General features: G+C 48.1%; 7 protein-coding genes across 7 annotated transcripts; 2 read left to right on the top strand and 5 right to left on the bottom strand.

Moving 5' to 3' along the window:
* Positions 1–132: 132 nt before the first annotated feature.
* On the bottom strand, positions 133–1,500 carry YALI1_D29626g (uncharacterized protein; the record flags this gene model as incomplete). The annotated part of the gene is made up of 1 exon (XM_503171.3): positions 133–1,500. The coding sequence occupies one exon, from the start codon at positions 1,498–1,500 to the stop codon at positions 133–135; it is 1,368 nt and encodes a 455-aa protein (XP_503171.3).
* A 38-nt stretch (positions 1,501–1,538) lies between these two features.
* On the bottom strand, positions 1,539–2,005 carry YALI1_D29630g (uncharacterized protein; the record flags this gene model as incomplete). Its single annotated transcript, XM_068282828.1, has 2 exons — positions 1,539–1,859; positions 1,904–2,005. 2 exons carry the CDS (start codon positions 2,003–2,005, stop codon positions 1,539–1,541), a joined length of 423 nt encoding a protein of 140 aa, XP_068138929.1.
* A 1,037-nt stretch (positions 2,006–3,042) lies between these two features.
* YALI1_D29668g (uncharacterized protein) lies at positions 3,043–5,694 on the bottom strand (the record flags this gene model as incomplete). The annotated part of the gene is made up of 1 exon (XM_503172.3): positions 3,043–5,694. The coding sequence occupies one exon, from the start codon at positions 5,692–5,694 to the stop codon at positions 3,043–3,045; it is 2,652 nt and encodes an 883-aa protein (XP_503172.3).
* A 401-nt stretch (positions 5,695–6,095) lies between these two features.
* YALI1_D29699g (uncharacterized protein) lies at positions 6,096–8,768 on the bottom strand (the record flags this gene model as incomplete). Its single annotated transcript, XM_503173.3, has 1 exon — positions 6,096–8,768. The coding sequence occupies one exon, from the start codon at positions 8,766–8,768 to the stop codon at positions 6,096–6,098; it is 2,673 nt and encodes an 890-aa protein (XP_503173.3).
* Positions 8,769–9,157: 389 nt separating this feature from the next.
* YALI1_D29703g (uncharacterized protein) lies at positions 9,158–9,487 on the top strand (the record flags this gene model as incomplete). The annotated part of the gene is made up of 1 exon (XM_066094268.2): positions 9,158–9,487. The coding sequence occupies one exon, from the start codon at positions 9,158–9,160 to the stop codon at positions 9,485–9,487; it is 330 nt and encodes a 109-aa protein (XP_065950340.2).
* Positions 9,488–11,706: 2,219 nt separating this feature from the next.
* Positions 11,707–13,332, top strand: YALI1_D29728g (uncharacterized protein; the record flags this gene model as incomplete). The annotated part of the gene is made up of 1 exon (XM_503175.4): positions 11,707–13,332. The coding sequence occupies one exon, from the start codon at positions 11,707–11,709 to the stop codon at positions 13,330–13,332; it is 1,626 nt and encodes a 541-aa protein (XP_503175.4).
* A 945-nt stretch (positions 13,333–14,277) lies between these two features.
* YALI1_D29768g (uncharacterized protein) lies at positions 14,278–15,696 on the bottom strand (the record flags this gene model as incomplete). The annotated part of the gene is made up of 1 exon (XM_503176.3): positions 14,278–15,696. One exon carries the CDS (start codon positions 15,694–15,696, stop codon positions 14,278–14,280), a length of 1,419 nt encoding a protein of 472 aa, XP_503176.3.
* Between the last annotated feature and the right edge of the window lie 130 nt (positions 15,697–15,826).

Below are 15,826 nucleotides of genomic sequence, written 5' to 3' on the forward strand. Positions count from 1 at the left end.
CCCTGACGTCTGGACGCTCAGGCTACATTTTATGAGTATCAGGTTGGATATAAATCTAACCATCAGTCAACTGGAGTCCTGCCAATCGCAAAAAAATGATATATTGAAAGGAGAAGCTAAAGAATTGAAAATCTAGCAGAAAATACCAAAGAGATCACAGAAGTCGAAAGGATCTTCGGGCTGGGAAGACTCATCGGGCTGAGCCGACTCCTCAGGCTGAGCAGATTCCTTGGGCTGGGAGGTAGTAACGATGGCGAGAGTGGATCTCTGAACAGTGGAGGAAGCCGCCGAAGAGGTAGTGGTCGACGAGACAACAGAACTAGGAAGAGGCTTACCAGCTAACCAATCCTCGTAATTGACAGTTCCGGGGATATCTCCTGTGATCTCAACCACGTCAGACTCGTCGGTGAACTTGGCCTTGCCAATAGTGATGGTGTCTCTGTGATTATCGTAGATAACCAAAGCCTGGGAGATGACAGGAGGACCGTTAAGCAGAATATCAGTATCGTCACTAACAGGTTTGATGCCACCAATCCAGCAGTCTCCATGGGGAGAAGGCAGCATGTAGGGTTTGAGATCAATGTCGATATCGGTGTATCCAAAGTTGAGAGTAACAACGGGGTTAGTATCACACTTGCACTTGAAGTAACCAGGAGCTTCGTAGACGCCATTACCGCCGTAGGCCTCGGACAGAGCCTTGATAGTTCCATTAGGTAGGGTAAGATTGATTCCTCCAGTGTCAAGGACAATCTGATAGTCTCGGGTGGTCTTGACCCGCTTTCCCTCAATGGAAATACCGCCCAGAGGCATGGCATAACCGTTATGATGATCGCACTTGATGGTCGTCAGAGGTCCCTGGTACTTGGCTCGATCATAACCTCCATAGTAGACGTTGTTTACGGTGCCTTTGCTGGACGGTTTATTCCAAAGAATGGGTTTCTCGGCGTTGAGAGAGTAGACAGCTCGTGAGATCTTTCCTGAGTCGGCCAGACCTTGAACAAATGACTGTCTAGGATCATCAGTTCCTGACTGGCCAAAGATGCCAATTTCAAACCACATGTACGGATCTCCCTTGGAAACCCAGGTCTCGAAGTCTGTGAGGGTCTGGCCGGCGTAGGAGACGGTTTCATTTCCCCAGTTGCCGATACCGCCCCAGTTGTTGCTCTCACTGAGGTAGTGCCAGGTGGACGACTTGGATACATTGAAGCTGCCTTGGCAATGACCCTGCAGGCACTGAGTGGAGTTGGAGCCATGGACCCATAGCAGGGGAGATCCGGTGTCAAAGACGGCCTTGACCACTTGCGGGGGAGTTCCAATCTCGAGCTCCGTCTCGTAATACAATCTACCCATCTGCGGGGTAGCATGGTAAATGTCTCGTTTGGCTAGATAAGCAGCGACCTGGGGAGACTCGGAGATTGACCGGGCAGTGAGGGGGGCGTGTACAACACCTGCGGAGGCCACAGATGCCACAGAAAGGAGTAGGATGTTGCTAAGGAGCATGTTGGTGACTTGCAGTCCCCATACTGAGGGGCTTCCTGTTATTTATACACCGGACGAGAGCTTATAAAGCTCAGAGAAAACAAAGCCCCGAGGTGATGAAACTCAGGGATAGCCTTCAATTGGTGCAGCAAGTAACTCCAATGTAGAATCATGGTGCGATGATTGACATGAGTGGAGTCTGGAGAGAGATCCATGTTGGTCACACTGTGTCGCTCAGATGTAGGCTGGTTTGTTGAGAGTGTGTCTGGTGAGTCAATGTTGATGTGTGGGCATTTCAGGATGGTCTCGGCAGCGTAGACGGCACAACCTGGAGGCTCTAAGCTCCATTGACCCACAATATCATCATCTATACGTGCGAACTTTCGCTCGCAGGACAATGCGCGCACCGGCGGTTAATCTGCACGGGTCCAAAGATCAGCGTTGCGGGATGCTGGCAAGAAGTTGGGGAGATGTCTGAACAGATCGCGTCGCCGACACTGGGTGTGAGACAATGCGATCCAGACATTGTGGATGTGATTGAGCTGGATGTGGCTGTTTTTTTGGCAGTTCTTTCGCCTCACCGCGCTTAGAAGAACCTTCTCCAACGAGCCGTTCAGTCTGTACAGTACAAGGTAAGATTCAAGATCGTCGAGTTTATTGTGGGACCCGCTAGAAGCAGTGGTGTGTATTGTAGTGTGTGAGTATGTTGATACTGGACCAAGTTGTAGGGCGCAATAAAGACGTCAAGGATTCAGACCCGGGTTAGAGGTGAGACGACAACGTCAGTGGTCTTCACGCCAGTCTTGCAGGCACATGGCGTTTAGTTGCTAATGTTACCCTGAGAGTTAGCCTCAGAGCCAAACAGAACCTTTGAGTCAGTCACCCTAGAAATGCCGTTTTCAGGTGGGGATCCTGACTCACCACAAGTTTTTCATTGCAATTTGTCTCTCGTATTCTGTTGGTGCCAGGCGAGGCAATATGGCCTGTGTCATTCATCTGGTATCGTATCCGGTATCAGTTAGAAGACAGTACAGGTTGTTTTTTTTTCTGCATATACATTCAGGTACTGTACTGTAATTGCGTATGTACTATCGCGGATCATAAACTAATTATGTTATACTGAAGTCAAGGTGGAGGACAACGTTTTGAGATAACTATTTTTTTGTTCAGATAGTCAATGTTGGGTTATCCACTCGAGCTGCACCATTGCTACATGTTCTTGAAGTCTGATATCGGCAAGTCAGACGAGTTTCTGAGGTTCAAGGAGCCCCCAGTCGTGCTCCAGTGCGTGACCAGTCTTCTTGAGCTCGATATCCCGATCCCAATGATATAGAACATCTCTTACCATATCCAGTAATATATCTGAGTAACTCTTCATTAAACTATAAAAAATAGTAGAGTCTTTTGTGGGCTACCATGCAGTACAATACCGATTATTGATGCTGTGTGGAGGAGCTTGAGCACTGTACATTTAAAATGTACCCTCTTGTCATACAGTGAAATTTGGTATTTATTCTCTAACCATGGTCACCCTGGAGTTCACTTGGAGAGTTGGCCGTTCACTTAGTATGCTACCAGCGACCTCCTCCATTTTTCGCCCAACTTTTTCATCTGGTATAACACTCCTGCAGCCACTCCCTTGACCCTCTCATCGATAACTCCCTCCCAGACATCTTCCAGCCATTTCTGGAGATCGACAAACTCACGAGGCCACTTTTGCACAATGTACTCGTCCGAATGAGTGTCTAGCACCACCAAAATGCAGGTGCAAGCGGACTCAATCACCTGCGGATCGTCAATGTAGACGTAGGAGCGCAGCTTTAGCAGCATGGCCAGCAGCTCTGACGTCATATCGGTCAGTTTTGGAGCACTGGGGGCAGCTGTATACAGCAAAAGAGCGAGAGTTTTGAAATAGTGCGCCTGAATGATAGACGAGAACGAGCCAGCCATGATTCCGGTACCTGCTTTCCACCATGAGTCGATCAGCGGGAAGATAAATAGATGCGCGACCTTGGAAAAGTGGTTGGTTGTTATGGTGGTGTTTGTTTGTCCCTGGCGTTGTTTCTGGAGACTAGAAGAGACTCTGAGCACTTTAGGGCCGTTCAGAGCCTCACTTTCACGGGACTCGGCGATTGTAGGGGAGAGAAGAGTCTGTTGGAGGTCAGAAGAAACGCTATTCAGTGGCTGAGCTGTCACCCCGTCCTCTGAAGCGTCTCCAGCTGGCAGAGCTGACTGGTTATTTAAATCAAGCAATCCACTTGTTCCTGTAAGTCTAGTTCCAGTGAGACTCTTGGTCCCAATATTCAAGTCGTTGAAACGAGCTGCAACAGCTGCTGGCAACTTCTTCATCTCCATTGGTTTCACATCAACAGTGTCAGTGAATCCATTCACAAAGCGAGCTCCAAGAGACAATGACGTCAACAACAACAGCCGATCATTAATGCTAATGTCTGCCGTATAAAACAAATCCACAATGTACGGAGCAATCTCAGGCTGAGTGCCCACCAGCACCACCAATGCCTGGGTTCGATGTTTATGGTAGTCTGGAAAGTCGAAATTATCCTTGAACTGAACCAGGGCCTTGGCCAGATCCTTAGCGTGCACCTTGACCTCGTTTCCATACTTTCTCTTTTCGAGAATGAGCCTAGCAGCCGTTTTCAGGGCAATATCTAGCTTGTCGTACTGGTCGTCGCCGTCTGGTGCCTTGAAGTACTCCAAAAGTTGTCTGATGTACACTGGTTTGCTGACTGTCTTGTTCGAGGGGTCTTCATCGTCAGAATCCTCTCCTTCGTCATCAGAATCCTTCATGTGACTTCTGACATCAAACCCGAGCTTCTGGTACCTGCTTTGAGTGTTTGGCTTGGCACTTCTCTCACTCAACACATCTGAAAAGATGGACGGAGCCTCCGAGTCGGGAATGCTTACATCCGGATCAGCACCTTCAGCGTCAAACAGAAGCCTTAGTGAATTGTCAGCCATCTTGTCAACGGACAACCCAGACCAGTCTTCTGAAGACTCAATGCCGAAATTCAGAGGAACAGAGCCATATTGAGCGACTTTTTCACCAATCAAGATGCCGAAATCTCGAACCCGCGATGAAGGAGAAGATAAATGATTAGTAATGCCATCCAGAAATGCAGGAGTCGCAGTCAGCTGCTGCAAGAACGGTTTAGTCAGCAGAGACAGACTCACGAATAACACTTCTGTCTGATGACGTTGCAGGGCAACGGGCGATTTTGAAATGTTCAATTTCGACCCCCATAGACTGAAAAGACCCATGACCTGCTCCTGGAAAATCGACTGGTCACGTGATGCCGAGATTAGTAGAGACTTGACCATATTCAGGCTGTTGACGGTGCTTGTTTGTCGAAAGAGGTCAATGACTGGAATGTTCAGCTGTGTTAACAGCTCAGCCAGAGGAGCAATTTGAACATCGTCAGAAAATTCAGAAGTGAAGTAGTTCATGGAGAAACTGAGCAGTTGCTTCAATTGGAACGGTTTCGTGTAATTAGCGACCGTGACAAGTCGTTGAATGAATGCAGAAGAGTAGATGCAGGAACAGATGAAGTTGTTGTTAGTGTGCAATTTGAGGGCTGAAATGATAATTATACCGATTAGTTCGTGCGATGCCGTGTTGTCACGTGATATAATCACACCTCCTAGCCATTTCAAATATTGTTCAATGTTCCATTCGAATTCCACCAGACCATTGAAGAGACGCGATCCAGTTAGCAGAGACGAAATCTCCCTATTGTAGGCGGAACTCGATTCTTTCTGAAACTCCACGTATCCCAGATCCATGACCGATCCCAGGACTGTCTTCAAATTGTCCATTTTGGCCGCTGTATATTCATTGCTGTCGTTCTTCAAGAGTCGGATTGTAGCTATCAAAATGTTCAAGCCAGTGAGATTAGCAAAAAGAGGTGAAATGTGGTCTAGGTCAGGTAATGGGTTGCTCAAAAGGACGTTGAGAGCTTCTGTTTGTGTCCTCGTCCGCTCATCGGGCGATTGATGTAGATATGACTTGGTTGAAAGCTCGGCTATGAGTTGCTGTGGCGTAACCGATGGGATAGAGCTTGAGTCAAGTGTTTCATCGGTGCGATACGAGTCGATTGGCGTAATTTTGAGGTCATGTGAGTCGGTATTGCGCGTGGTTGAGATGGCTTCCATGATTTCTAGATGTTTGGCGAGATTGAGGGCTGATTTCTTATGCATGGTGAAATATAGGGTTAAGGTTTGTGACAATATTAAGAGGGTATGCTTTGGGGGTGTTATTAAGGCGCAGTTACAGGTAGTTCTCTTGGGTGTGTTCCTGCGATTTTGTTGATAAGATTACATTCTCATGTTTGTTAGCTACACCGTTCAGTTTGATTTCCTTTGAATCATTTCGATCGATAGAATATTGGCTGTTTTGAACATACTTGGATGAACTTAAGTATTATTGTTTAGGTTACTTGACAATTCTCTCATAGATAACCACATCCGATGTCATCAACCCTACAGGGAGTCCTATCCCATGCATTCTCAATTATTATACCATTCACACTAACAATTCCCAGTCAGGCGCCCCTGTTCTTCACAGGTTTGAAGGCCGGTCATCTTCCCTTGGCACAAGTTCACTCGGTCCAGTAATCTAAACCGGCTCCTCCAATCAACAAACCACCCTCGTAAGGACACACACATCCAGTATCAGCCACAGTGGTAAACTCATCCGACATTAGCTTGAGCTCTCCGTCAGAAAACTTCCACTTTCGGACATTCTGATCAACAGAGACAGAAACAATGTCAGCTTCTGATCCGTCCAACGGAGCCACCTCCGTGATGGTACTAGAGTGAGCAGAAGCGATGGATGCTATCTCTCTCAGCTCACCGTTCTTCAGCTCGGTCACCACAAGCTTGTTATCGTCTCCTCCAGAGAAGATTAGTTCGCCCTTTCTGCAGAACCTCACAGAGCTTTGATGGGCATAAATGTGGCTCTTGGGTCGCAGAGAAGGCAGCTCATAGACCGAAAGAGACCCGTCGGTGGCACTGATAAGCGCCGACTTGTCATCTTCGACAAGATCCACGTTCAGCAGGCAATGCTGAGTGTACTTGAGGTCTGACACGAGAGTAAAGGAGGAGTTGTCGTACTTCCACAGTCGGAGGGAAGAGTCCGAGTAGACGCAAAGGAGCTCAAATCCCCCGTCGCAGGCTTTGTAAACAAAGTCCATGATTCGCAGGTCGGGATTATCACCTCGAGGAAGAGACAGCCAGGGAGTGAGAGTCTTTTCGGAGGCATTAAACTTCCAGATGAAGAGTTCTTCTCGTGCAGACGACGAGATGAGCAACTCCGGACTCACCCACTTCAGGGTCTGGATACCGGACGTGTGTTTTCTGTATGTGAGGAGGTTGTGCAACTGGCCGTCCCGCACTTCGGACAGAATAACATTGGTGTCTTCAGCTCCTGAGGCAACTACGGAGCCGTTGACGTCAATGGCTCGCACCTCTCGACCGTGGGAGTAATATGACGAGACAGGGATGACGTTACTGGCGATTTCGCACATGATTGACTTTCGCACAAAGTTGAACAGCACTTTGTTGTCACCAAAAAGCACGTCCCAGCTTCGATGAGCTCCTCCACAGTCGGCAGCAAACAACTGGGCGTTGGCAGACTCGTCTGATATGACGAACGAGTTGGTTTTGAAACCACACGTGATGAGAGGAGACAGACACAGAATCTTGAAGATGCTGTTCTGGCTCGATTTGTTGAGCAGTGAAAACTGTTTAGTGCGAATATCCAGATTACCATAGAAGCCATTCTTAGTGGTGAGAGTCACGCGGATCTCGTCTGTAAAGAGCACGTCAGTGACGGTCTCTGCGTTGATGGCCTTTCTGAAAATCACAGGAGTTGCATCCACGGTGTCAAAGTAAGCAAGAGCTCCGAATCTGGATCCCATAACCACATTACCCTTCTCGTTTACGTCAAAACACGTGACTGGGAAGGTGTCCATAGCTTTGTACCGTTTCTGGGTGTCCGTACCCACCTCGAGTAGAACATTATCATCTTTATCGTTTTGAGAAGTAGCAATTAGGTACTTTGCACCGCTAAGATCACGTGTCAGCATACCAGACACCTTTCCTTCAAACACCTTGGTTTCCGAAACCTGCTTTGTTTCCGTGTTGATGACAAACACCTGTCCAAACCGACTTCCTACAGCCACGAAAGGAGACCCAGGCCATCCAGCCATTAGATTGAGAGACCTCAAAGCGTCGTTCTGGTAAATCAGGCTCCAGGTCACGTCATCGCTGCTTCTGTCGACTAGATAGACTTCTCCATTGGCAGTTCCAACGGCAGTTTTGGTAAAGGACAGGTTGATGAAGTTCTTGAAAGCACCAGAGTTTCCAATCACGTGATCGTAGTCATATTCGGTCAAGTGATCGATCTCCAAGTCGAATTCCCGCCATCGTCCGTCCCCCCCTCCGGTGATAAGGCTCTTGTCTAGAATGTCAAAACACCACATGTTCTTGCCCACGTGACCGGGAAACTGCTTGGCGGGCTCCAGCAGACCACGTGACTCGTTATGAGACCACAAAATCGCAGTCGAATCCTCGCTGCTGCTGACGTAATTGTTATCTCCGTAAAACCCAACCTGCCAGATTCGAGCCCCATGTCCGAAGCCTGAGCCGACCAATTTTCCGGCTTTCAAGTCAAACAGCTTGACGAACCGGTCGTCGGAACACGAGATGACGTAAGCAAAGTCTGGGGAGATCTTAACGTCGAAAATGGAGCCCTCATGGTCCGTGAAGTTGTGCATAATCTTTCCATTAGCCAGCTTCCAAATATAGATTCCATGTAGCACAGTTCCCGAGGCAACTAGCACAGATTCAGAGTCCTCTGTCACGTGAAGTGAACCGGAATACAGCAGAGAGTTTTCCGAGCACGTGACAATCTCCTTGATCTTGAGATCGCTGTCCAAAATCAACACCCTATTGTGAGCAGTCAGAACGTAGATAGTGTCATTGTCAGATCCAAACTTGGCATCACAAATCCAGTCGCCCACAGACCGCTCATCACGTGATGAGCACTCCAGATCGGTCACCAGAATCGAGTCTCCTCCAAAAACCAGCATTTTGCCCTTCTTCTGGTCAATATCAATGCCATGGATCTTGTTGCGTCCAAAAAGCCGTTGGCTCCACCATTTGTCCCCAGAAAGAGAATATTTCGTGATGGACCGGCCCTGTCCGGTGTAAAGGCAGTCACGTGATACAGCTTTCACCGCAGTGATTGCTCCGTAGTTCGTTTTAGTCATGTTGGCGAAATTTTGTATGGGGAAAAAAATCTTGGATTAACTTTGGGATGCAGATACGAGCGTAGCGAGGATGCTGAGTTTGAGATTACTAAGCAGTCGATTGAGGTGTTGATAGGGGGTCAGGATCTTGGTTGAAAGGGTTTCAATTGTGCATCTGACCAAGATGGGGATCTTTTCATTGAATAATTTCAGCTATTTGCCAATAGTTTTGAGTTAGTGACCCCATATGAGTATGAGTTTTTTAAAGTATTAAGTATTTTTGTTAGAACATAGTCTGTAATTACTTTACAAAAACGAAACCTTACTTAGCTTAGTTGGCACATGTCTCTAGACGGACTTTCCTAGACAGTCTAGTTCCCCGGAAACAGGAGATTTGGTCCAAGTTGGTGATGCGGAAGGCTGAGGGTCTGGAGCATCAGGAGAAGCATCAACAGGCCCTGGACCAATGGACGTTGCTGGTGAGCAAGGGATTCACCACGAAGCTTGTCATGGATGGTAAGCGACGATGCCAGATGATTTTAACCCCCAAGTCTGCTCCTAAGACTGCTCCTAAGACTGCAAAGCCTGCTGTTAGACCTACTGCCAAGCCTGTGTCGTCTGCACCCACTCCAGCAGGCAAGTACGAGAACCTTGATCGTGTACGGGCCAGCCATGCTAAGATCGCCAAGGAAGAGGCCCGAGAAAGCTGCTCTGGGCGATGTCGTTGCTGTCAAGATTGAGACGTGGCGATCCGGCAACGAGGACAACAAGTATATTATTTGGACTTATATCTACTTGTATGACCATTATGCCTCTATAGAGATATATACTGGTTTAGATATATGTATCTTGTCTCTATCGCTTAATAACTCCATTGCTTACTAGTAGTTGAAACTTGGACTATAATACCCAATGGAACTATTCTATCTCGACCTGACACTTGGCTTTAATGTCTGTCTTATCTTTATCACTGACGAACATCTTCCCTCTCTCAATTCAACACCATCTAACCATCCTAACAAAAGGAACTTCCTCTGTTTCGACTAGTAAGTACTAGTACAGGACTCATCTACACGATGTTTATTTCTAAGGATTACCATCTACCGTATACAAGTATGTATAGTAGTTGCCTGATAGTTTATCGTAGAGACACTTGACGCCAATTCTGTCGTCTCAATCTCCCCAAGTAGGCTAGAACAGCCCTACATTTCTGTAAAGTAATTTGGCATATGTATTCTGAAACAATGTCACATTCTGAAGTCCTTGCCAGAACTATTTACACTGTTGTTCATATGTGGCCTCCCACTTTGCCCGCATCGGCTTAGCCCCCTAAACCCGACCGACAGTACATGTTCGGCCCGACTGCCGGCAGCGTGCCACAAACTAATGGTGTATAACCAACAACGGCGATTAACGGCTGCTCCTGACGATCGAAATTTACGTAAGCATATGAGGTACAACCACGTTTCCGAGACCCTCCCCATGAGGCCGGTAATATTGGTTCAAGCCGATTGGCCGGCGGCTTCGTACTTTTACGAGTACACTGTATGGTACAGTATGTACATACGAGATAGGGCAGCAGAAAACAGGAGAACGTAAATAATCTAGGTGTCTACATGGAAAAAAAAAGAAAAGTTCCTAATAGGGGAGACCAAACGTGAACGGGCTGGTTTTCGAGCAGGAGACCCTGTGAACGAAAAGAAATCCTTTCGCGGACTCCGTGTGTGTATATCTCATCTGTGCCGTTTTCTAAAGAGCTTCTGTTGAGCCATCAAACCTCATTTGGAACAGACCCCGGGACACTGAGGATATCAGTCGTTTTTGAAGATATTCAAATTCCGAAAATCGCAATCAACTCCTTGAGGCAGCATTATTCGCCTTATCTGGTCAGTTTTCTACTAGATCCACTTGTCGATCCCCTGTAACCCATTTTTCTGCACTTTGGCTACATTGCCTGTTTAAGAACCACTGTGCATGTACACACTGTTCGGTGCGTCACTGGACAATGCTCCAGAGAAAAAGACCACACACGCACATACACACACACAACACCTTTTCTTTGAGAACAGTTGGAACCACAATTAGTAAGCAAATTGGATCTGAAATTAGATTCAGGTGACTGCGTCACGGTTGCTCTCTTGTTGCCGTTCCTGGAGGTCCGCTTCTCTCTGTCTTCTACGGCGGGCTGCTTACACCTGAAACCTTCACCCTGCATAACATACTTGTCTTGACAGCAGCGTTTAATACTGTCACGTGACGCCGTTTGGGCGGAGTCCGAACTTCAGTCTCCGTCGACTTCTTGGAGAAACGGGTCTGTTTCCCCTTCCCCTCATAATCGCGGCTATTTTCGGGGCCGATTTGCGATCACTCATCAAATAATAATAAGCTCTAGGTTATGTTGCCTTGAATGTGAAACAGCTGTTTGAGTTTCATTCCAAACGGCGGGCGTATTGGAGTTGTAAGTAAGCAGCTGTATGTGAATGTGACAGCGTGAGGCGGGGCGGAGAGAATGGTGTGTCACGTGACCGATCTGGCTCTGTCGGAGAGAAGAAGAAGAAGAAAAGGGGGCTGGGGGTGGGGGTTGGTGTTTTCACGTGACCTCTACTTGGGGACGTTCGCGTTTTTGGTCAGGTGACTTTCCCCGTGATTTTGCCCGCTGCCGAAATACGCCCGGTTATACTGTCACCTCGAATCTATAGAAGTCAAAATTAGGGTAACAGGTTATGATGTTTTGGGACCGTCTCCAGAAGCTGTTGTGGACCAGCTGCAGGCAAACCGACGGGGTCAATCGAATCTCCGCGTCTCCAGCTCTCGATTGATACCAGAAAATATACACACACTCTTATTAAATAGCCCTCCAAACTTCCCAACTAACCCGCAATACAGTTCCAGTAGACCCCACACTCCACCACATCAGCACCTCCATCTTGCACTCTTTCGCACAACATCGACTGCTCAAATGGACAAACCAAAACGCCGGCGAGTGCGCACGGGCTGTCTGACGTGTCGCGAGCGGCATCTCAAGTGCGACGAGGGAGTGCCGGACTGTGTCAACTGCATCAAGTCTCGCAAGGTGTGTCGACGAGGCATACGACTCAACTTCATTGATTGCAAGGTGGGAGACGCCTCTCACTATGAAGTTAGTGACAGCTGGCGGCCAAGGATCTTTGACGAGTCACGAGATATAGCGGCGGGCTACGACGGAGGCCTCGGGCTCTATGCCAGATACCCTACTCCTGTCAATGATGTTGACATGGATGATGTGGGAGGTTCTCAAGCTACACAAACGGGTGTGGCAACGACAAATCGACATGCGGGCGGACAGATTACACACACACTAGGCGCATCCATGCCCAACCCGCTACAGGCGTTTCGACCGCCCCAAATACACAAATATGCATATTCGTCCGCCAAAGGAATGACTCTCAACGACCCCACGACGCCGTCACGTGATCCAGACATGAGCGAACTGCTGCCCGTGTTTGTGGAGTATATTGCGCCAATGTTGGATTTGTTTTGTGGCTCGGAAATGTTTTCCAAGGTCGTTCCTGTGATTGCCTTGACTCAGCCGACCTTGCAGTACTCGGTCTTGTGTTGTGGAGCGGTCATTTTGGCGCACAAAAGCAAGACAGTTGAGGCTGAAAGACGAGCTGAGAAATACTTTCTACAGGCCACAAAGTCATTGTTAGGCGATATGACCTCTTCTCCCAAAGACCTGGAGTTGTGTGTCTTGTCCACAATTTGTCTATCGGTCTATGAACTGATTCAGGAGGTGTCTGAGGCCCGAGGAAGGCGTATTTCGGGCGTTAATCAAATGATTGAAGAGTTCCATTGGGTTGTTATGCCCACTGGACGGCCTGAAATGAACTCTCTGGTGGAAAAATGCTGTTTTTGGGCCAACATGATGATCGATTTCATCTTCTCGCGCCGAGTCGATTCAGGCCCGTTTCTGAACCCCCACAATTGGGGGTCAGTACACGATGTACATACCTTGCCCTCAAACACGCCCCCTGACGCTTGGTGGATGCATTCCATATTGCATCTATCTGCCTGTGCTAACTACTTTAGCCAGCAGTGCCACGTGCCTACTTATGACGAGTTTGTGCACAACCAGCGGTGGATCGAGTGGAAGAAGATTGTTTTGGATATCAAGAGATGGAAAGACAGACTGCCTAGTCGACTAGGAGCGATTGTGGATCTGAAACTGCCTTCCAATCAGTCACATTTTGACACAATTCTGTTTGCGTCTTCGTCAGCCATGTACGCAAACATTTGCTACCATGGAGCCTTGTTGCTCATGAACAAATGCAAGCCATACACTGCCTACCCCATCCACGATCCAGAAGTGGCTATAGATGTGACGTATCACTCTCGACGGATCCTGGGAATTAATAGACAAACCAAGAACGTGATTCACGCCATCATGAGCCTGTGGACAGTGCGACTGGCGTGCTTTCATGTGACGAATTATGTGGAGCAGGTGGAGATTGTCAGACATTTGGACTACTTGCAGGAGGCGGGAGCATGGAAGACGAGCGACACAAGGGAGTTCTTTCAGAGTTATTGGGGATGGCAAACATCATAACGTCACAGCGCGTTGCATAACTGTGGGCCATGTGGGAGCACTGGATGATATTAGTGAGGAAAGACGAGCCGTGTGACGAGCCGTGATGATGGAGAATTTGGACTGTTGGTGTATAACACTCTGTAATTCTGTCACTTCTCTCCAGCCATGATGTTCATTGTTGGAGCTACCGGTTCCCCTCCCTGGATCCGACTGTACATTGGGCCCGCTCCTGTATAACCTAGACTGGCTAGCTAGGCTATTATTTATTAATTGTATATTAGTTGCATGACTCGAGATTGTAGATGGTGCTTTTGGTCTTGGTGGCCTCCTTCAAGAGGAGTATTTGTAGCTGGACAAGCTCGAGAGTGTACCGTACTCTCGTCTGCTAACCTCACTAGAGCTCTAGGCGACATTCTTCAGCAGAGAGATAATCAACAGAGCTATCCTGCAGTTTTATGGCAATTGTACGTAGGATTACTGGATTTGTGGTAACAAGAAAACCACCCTGCCTAGTGACTCGATGATAAGACTGATTCTGCGTCTGAGGAGAAGGGAGAATATGTGAACGAGGGTGAGTAAACAGTACATACCTGTAGAGTGCCACGCGAGTGTATATTGGGTGCATACTACCAGGTTGTAGGGCCGGGGTCCGAGTTGAGTTCTCCAATAGAATCTCTGTCATGTTCATCTACAAGTGGTTGTTGGCAGTGGCGCAATCACCAGACAGCGTTTACACGGCATGCCGTCTGTGCAGCGGCTAAGATACAAGAACTACAAGTAGACATCTAAGCTCGCAGATTAAATAATTGTTATATATTTGTTCGACTCATATTCTCAAGAGTAGTGTGAAGTTGTAGGAAGTCTTAAGAGAGAACCATTGGTATTGCACATACCTGTTGCCACTTGAAGGAGCCCTTGATCGTGAGACATTCAGATCACGTCCCCTTATATCCTCCTCATATACTAACCCTCAAATAAATCATCCTGCTTAATCGCATCCTTCTCTCTCTGCGTGTTGATTTCTGCCCAGGTCCAATCCAGCTCGAGATCACTGTCACCATTGTTATACACAAACTTCTTACCCGGCTTGTTCTTAGCAAACAACCAAGCAGCCTTGGCATAGTAATCCTTGGGCACAGAGTCGGCTAAATCAGGTCGATGTTCATGAACAAACTTATCTGCAAACATGAGAGCTCGGATAGCCTTGACGTAGTGCTCGTCGAACCGATCTTCAGAGCCCAGAGCGAGTTCCACAGCCTTGGGGTATGCGTCTGCAAGGACAGGGGTGTCAGCGTCAATAATTCGCTTGGGGTCAATGGTGGGTCTCAGATGGTACATGTAGAGAACAATGAAGTTGACCCAGACGAAATAACCGAGAGTCTGGGCAGCGTTGGGGTCCTTGAACACCTCTGGGAAGTGCTTGGAAGCGACGATCTCACACAGTGCTTGCGATCCTGTGAGTCCATGTAGAAAGAAGAAGGAATATCGGGGCTTGTCGTCCTTATGAGAAGCGCCAAAGTACGCCACGGAATCGTGTACAAGAGTAGCGGCTAGCTTAAGAGGATCATCTGGAAGAGCCAGCATATCGGCATACTTGATGACAGTATCGAGCTGCTTGTTGACAGGGTCCATGACAAGATCGAATTCGACACCATCCAGCGACTTATCCTGCTGCAGCAGCTTCAGAACCTCCATAGGATTGGAGTACTGCACAGCGGGTGGATCTCTTTTCTCCATGAGCTTCCTGGCACTCTTTCTGAAATCCATACAGGCTAGGGTCATGGCTTCAACGGCCACAGGAGCAGCATCGAGCTCAAACGCATACGACAGGTGGATCAGAGGATGCAGCAGTCCAAACGCCAACCCCGGAAACAGGGCTCCCGAGTTGGGCACGCCTTCTGTGTGGCTGTAAACCTCATTTGCCACGGCCTTCCAGTCGTAAGAGGCCACGTCAGTCACTTCTTCCTGGAACAGATCAAAGAATCCTCGCTCGTAGCGCACGTCTCCCAGATGTTTCACATAGGTGGTCATGTCCAGCTCCTCCGGACTGTCTTCCTTCCACTCCACCAAGTCCTTGATGTCCTCCTCGTAAATGGCCGTCAGTTGCTGTGGAGACGCTCCCAGGTAGTACGCCGCTCCAAGAATGTGTGCCAGGTGGTTGTGGAACTTGCGGTCGTTGAACTTGACCTGGTAGTTGCTATGGTTGGCTCGCAGCAGTTGGTGGGCTTTCTCAAGAGACTGGGCCGTGGGTTTGGGACATCCTGGGGGAGCCTCGTATCCTAGACCGTCAAAGGCGGTTTTCGCTGTAGTAGATAGTAAATTGCCCATTTGTAATTTGGTGATAGCTGAAGAAATGTGTACTGGTCGCTTTAGTGTGAACATGACGAGTCTATAGTATCAGGTAATGTAGGTTTATGCAGGCGTGCCCCAACACTCAACGGAGATATACGGGAGCGATAGAATGCGGGTCCTGAGAGAGAAAATACGGCCCCGATTAAGGTTTGGAGACCAA

This window comes from Yarrowia lipolytica, chromosome 1D (assembly GCF_001761485.1).
Source record: "Yarrowia lipolytica chromosome 1D, complete sequence".
In the NCBI taxonomy this organism is placed as follows: Eukaryota; Fungi; Ascomycota; class Dipodascomycetes; order Dipodascales; genus Yarrowia; species Yarrowia lipolytica.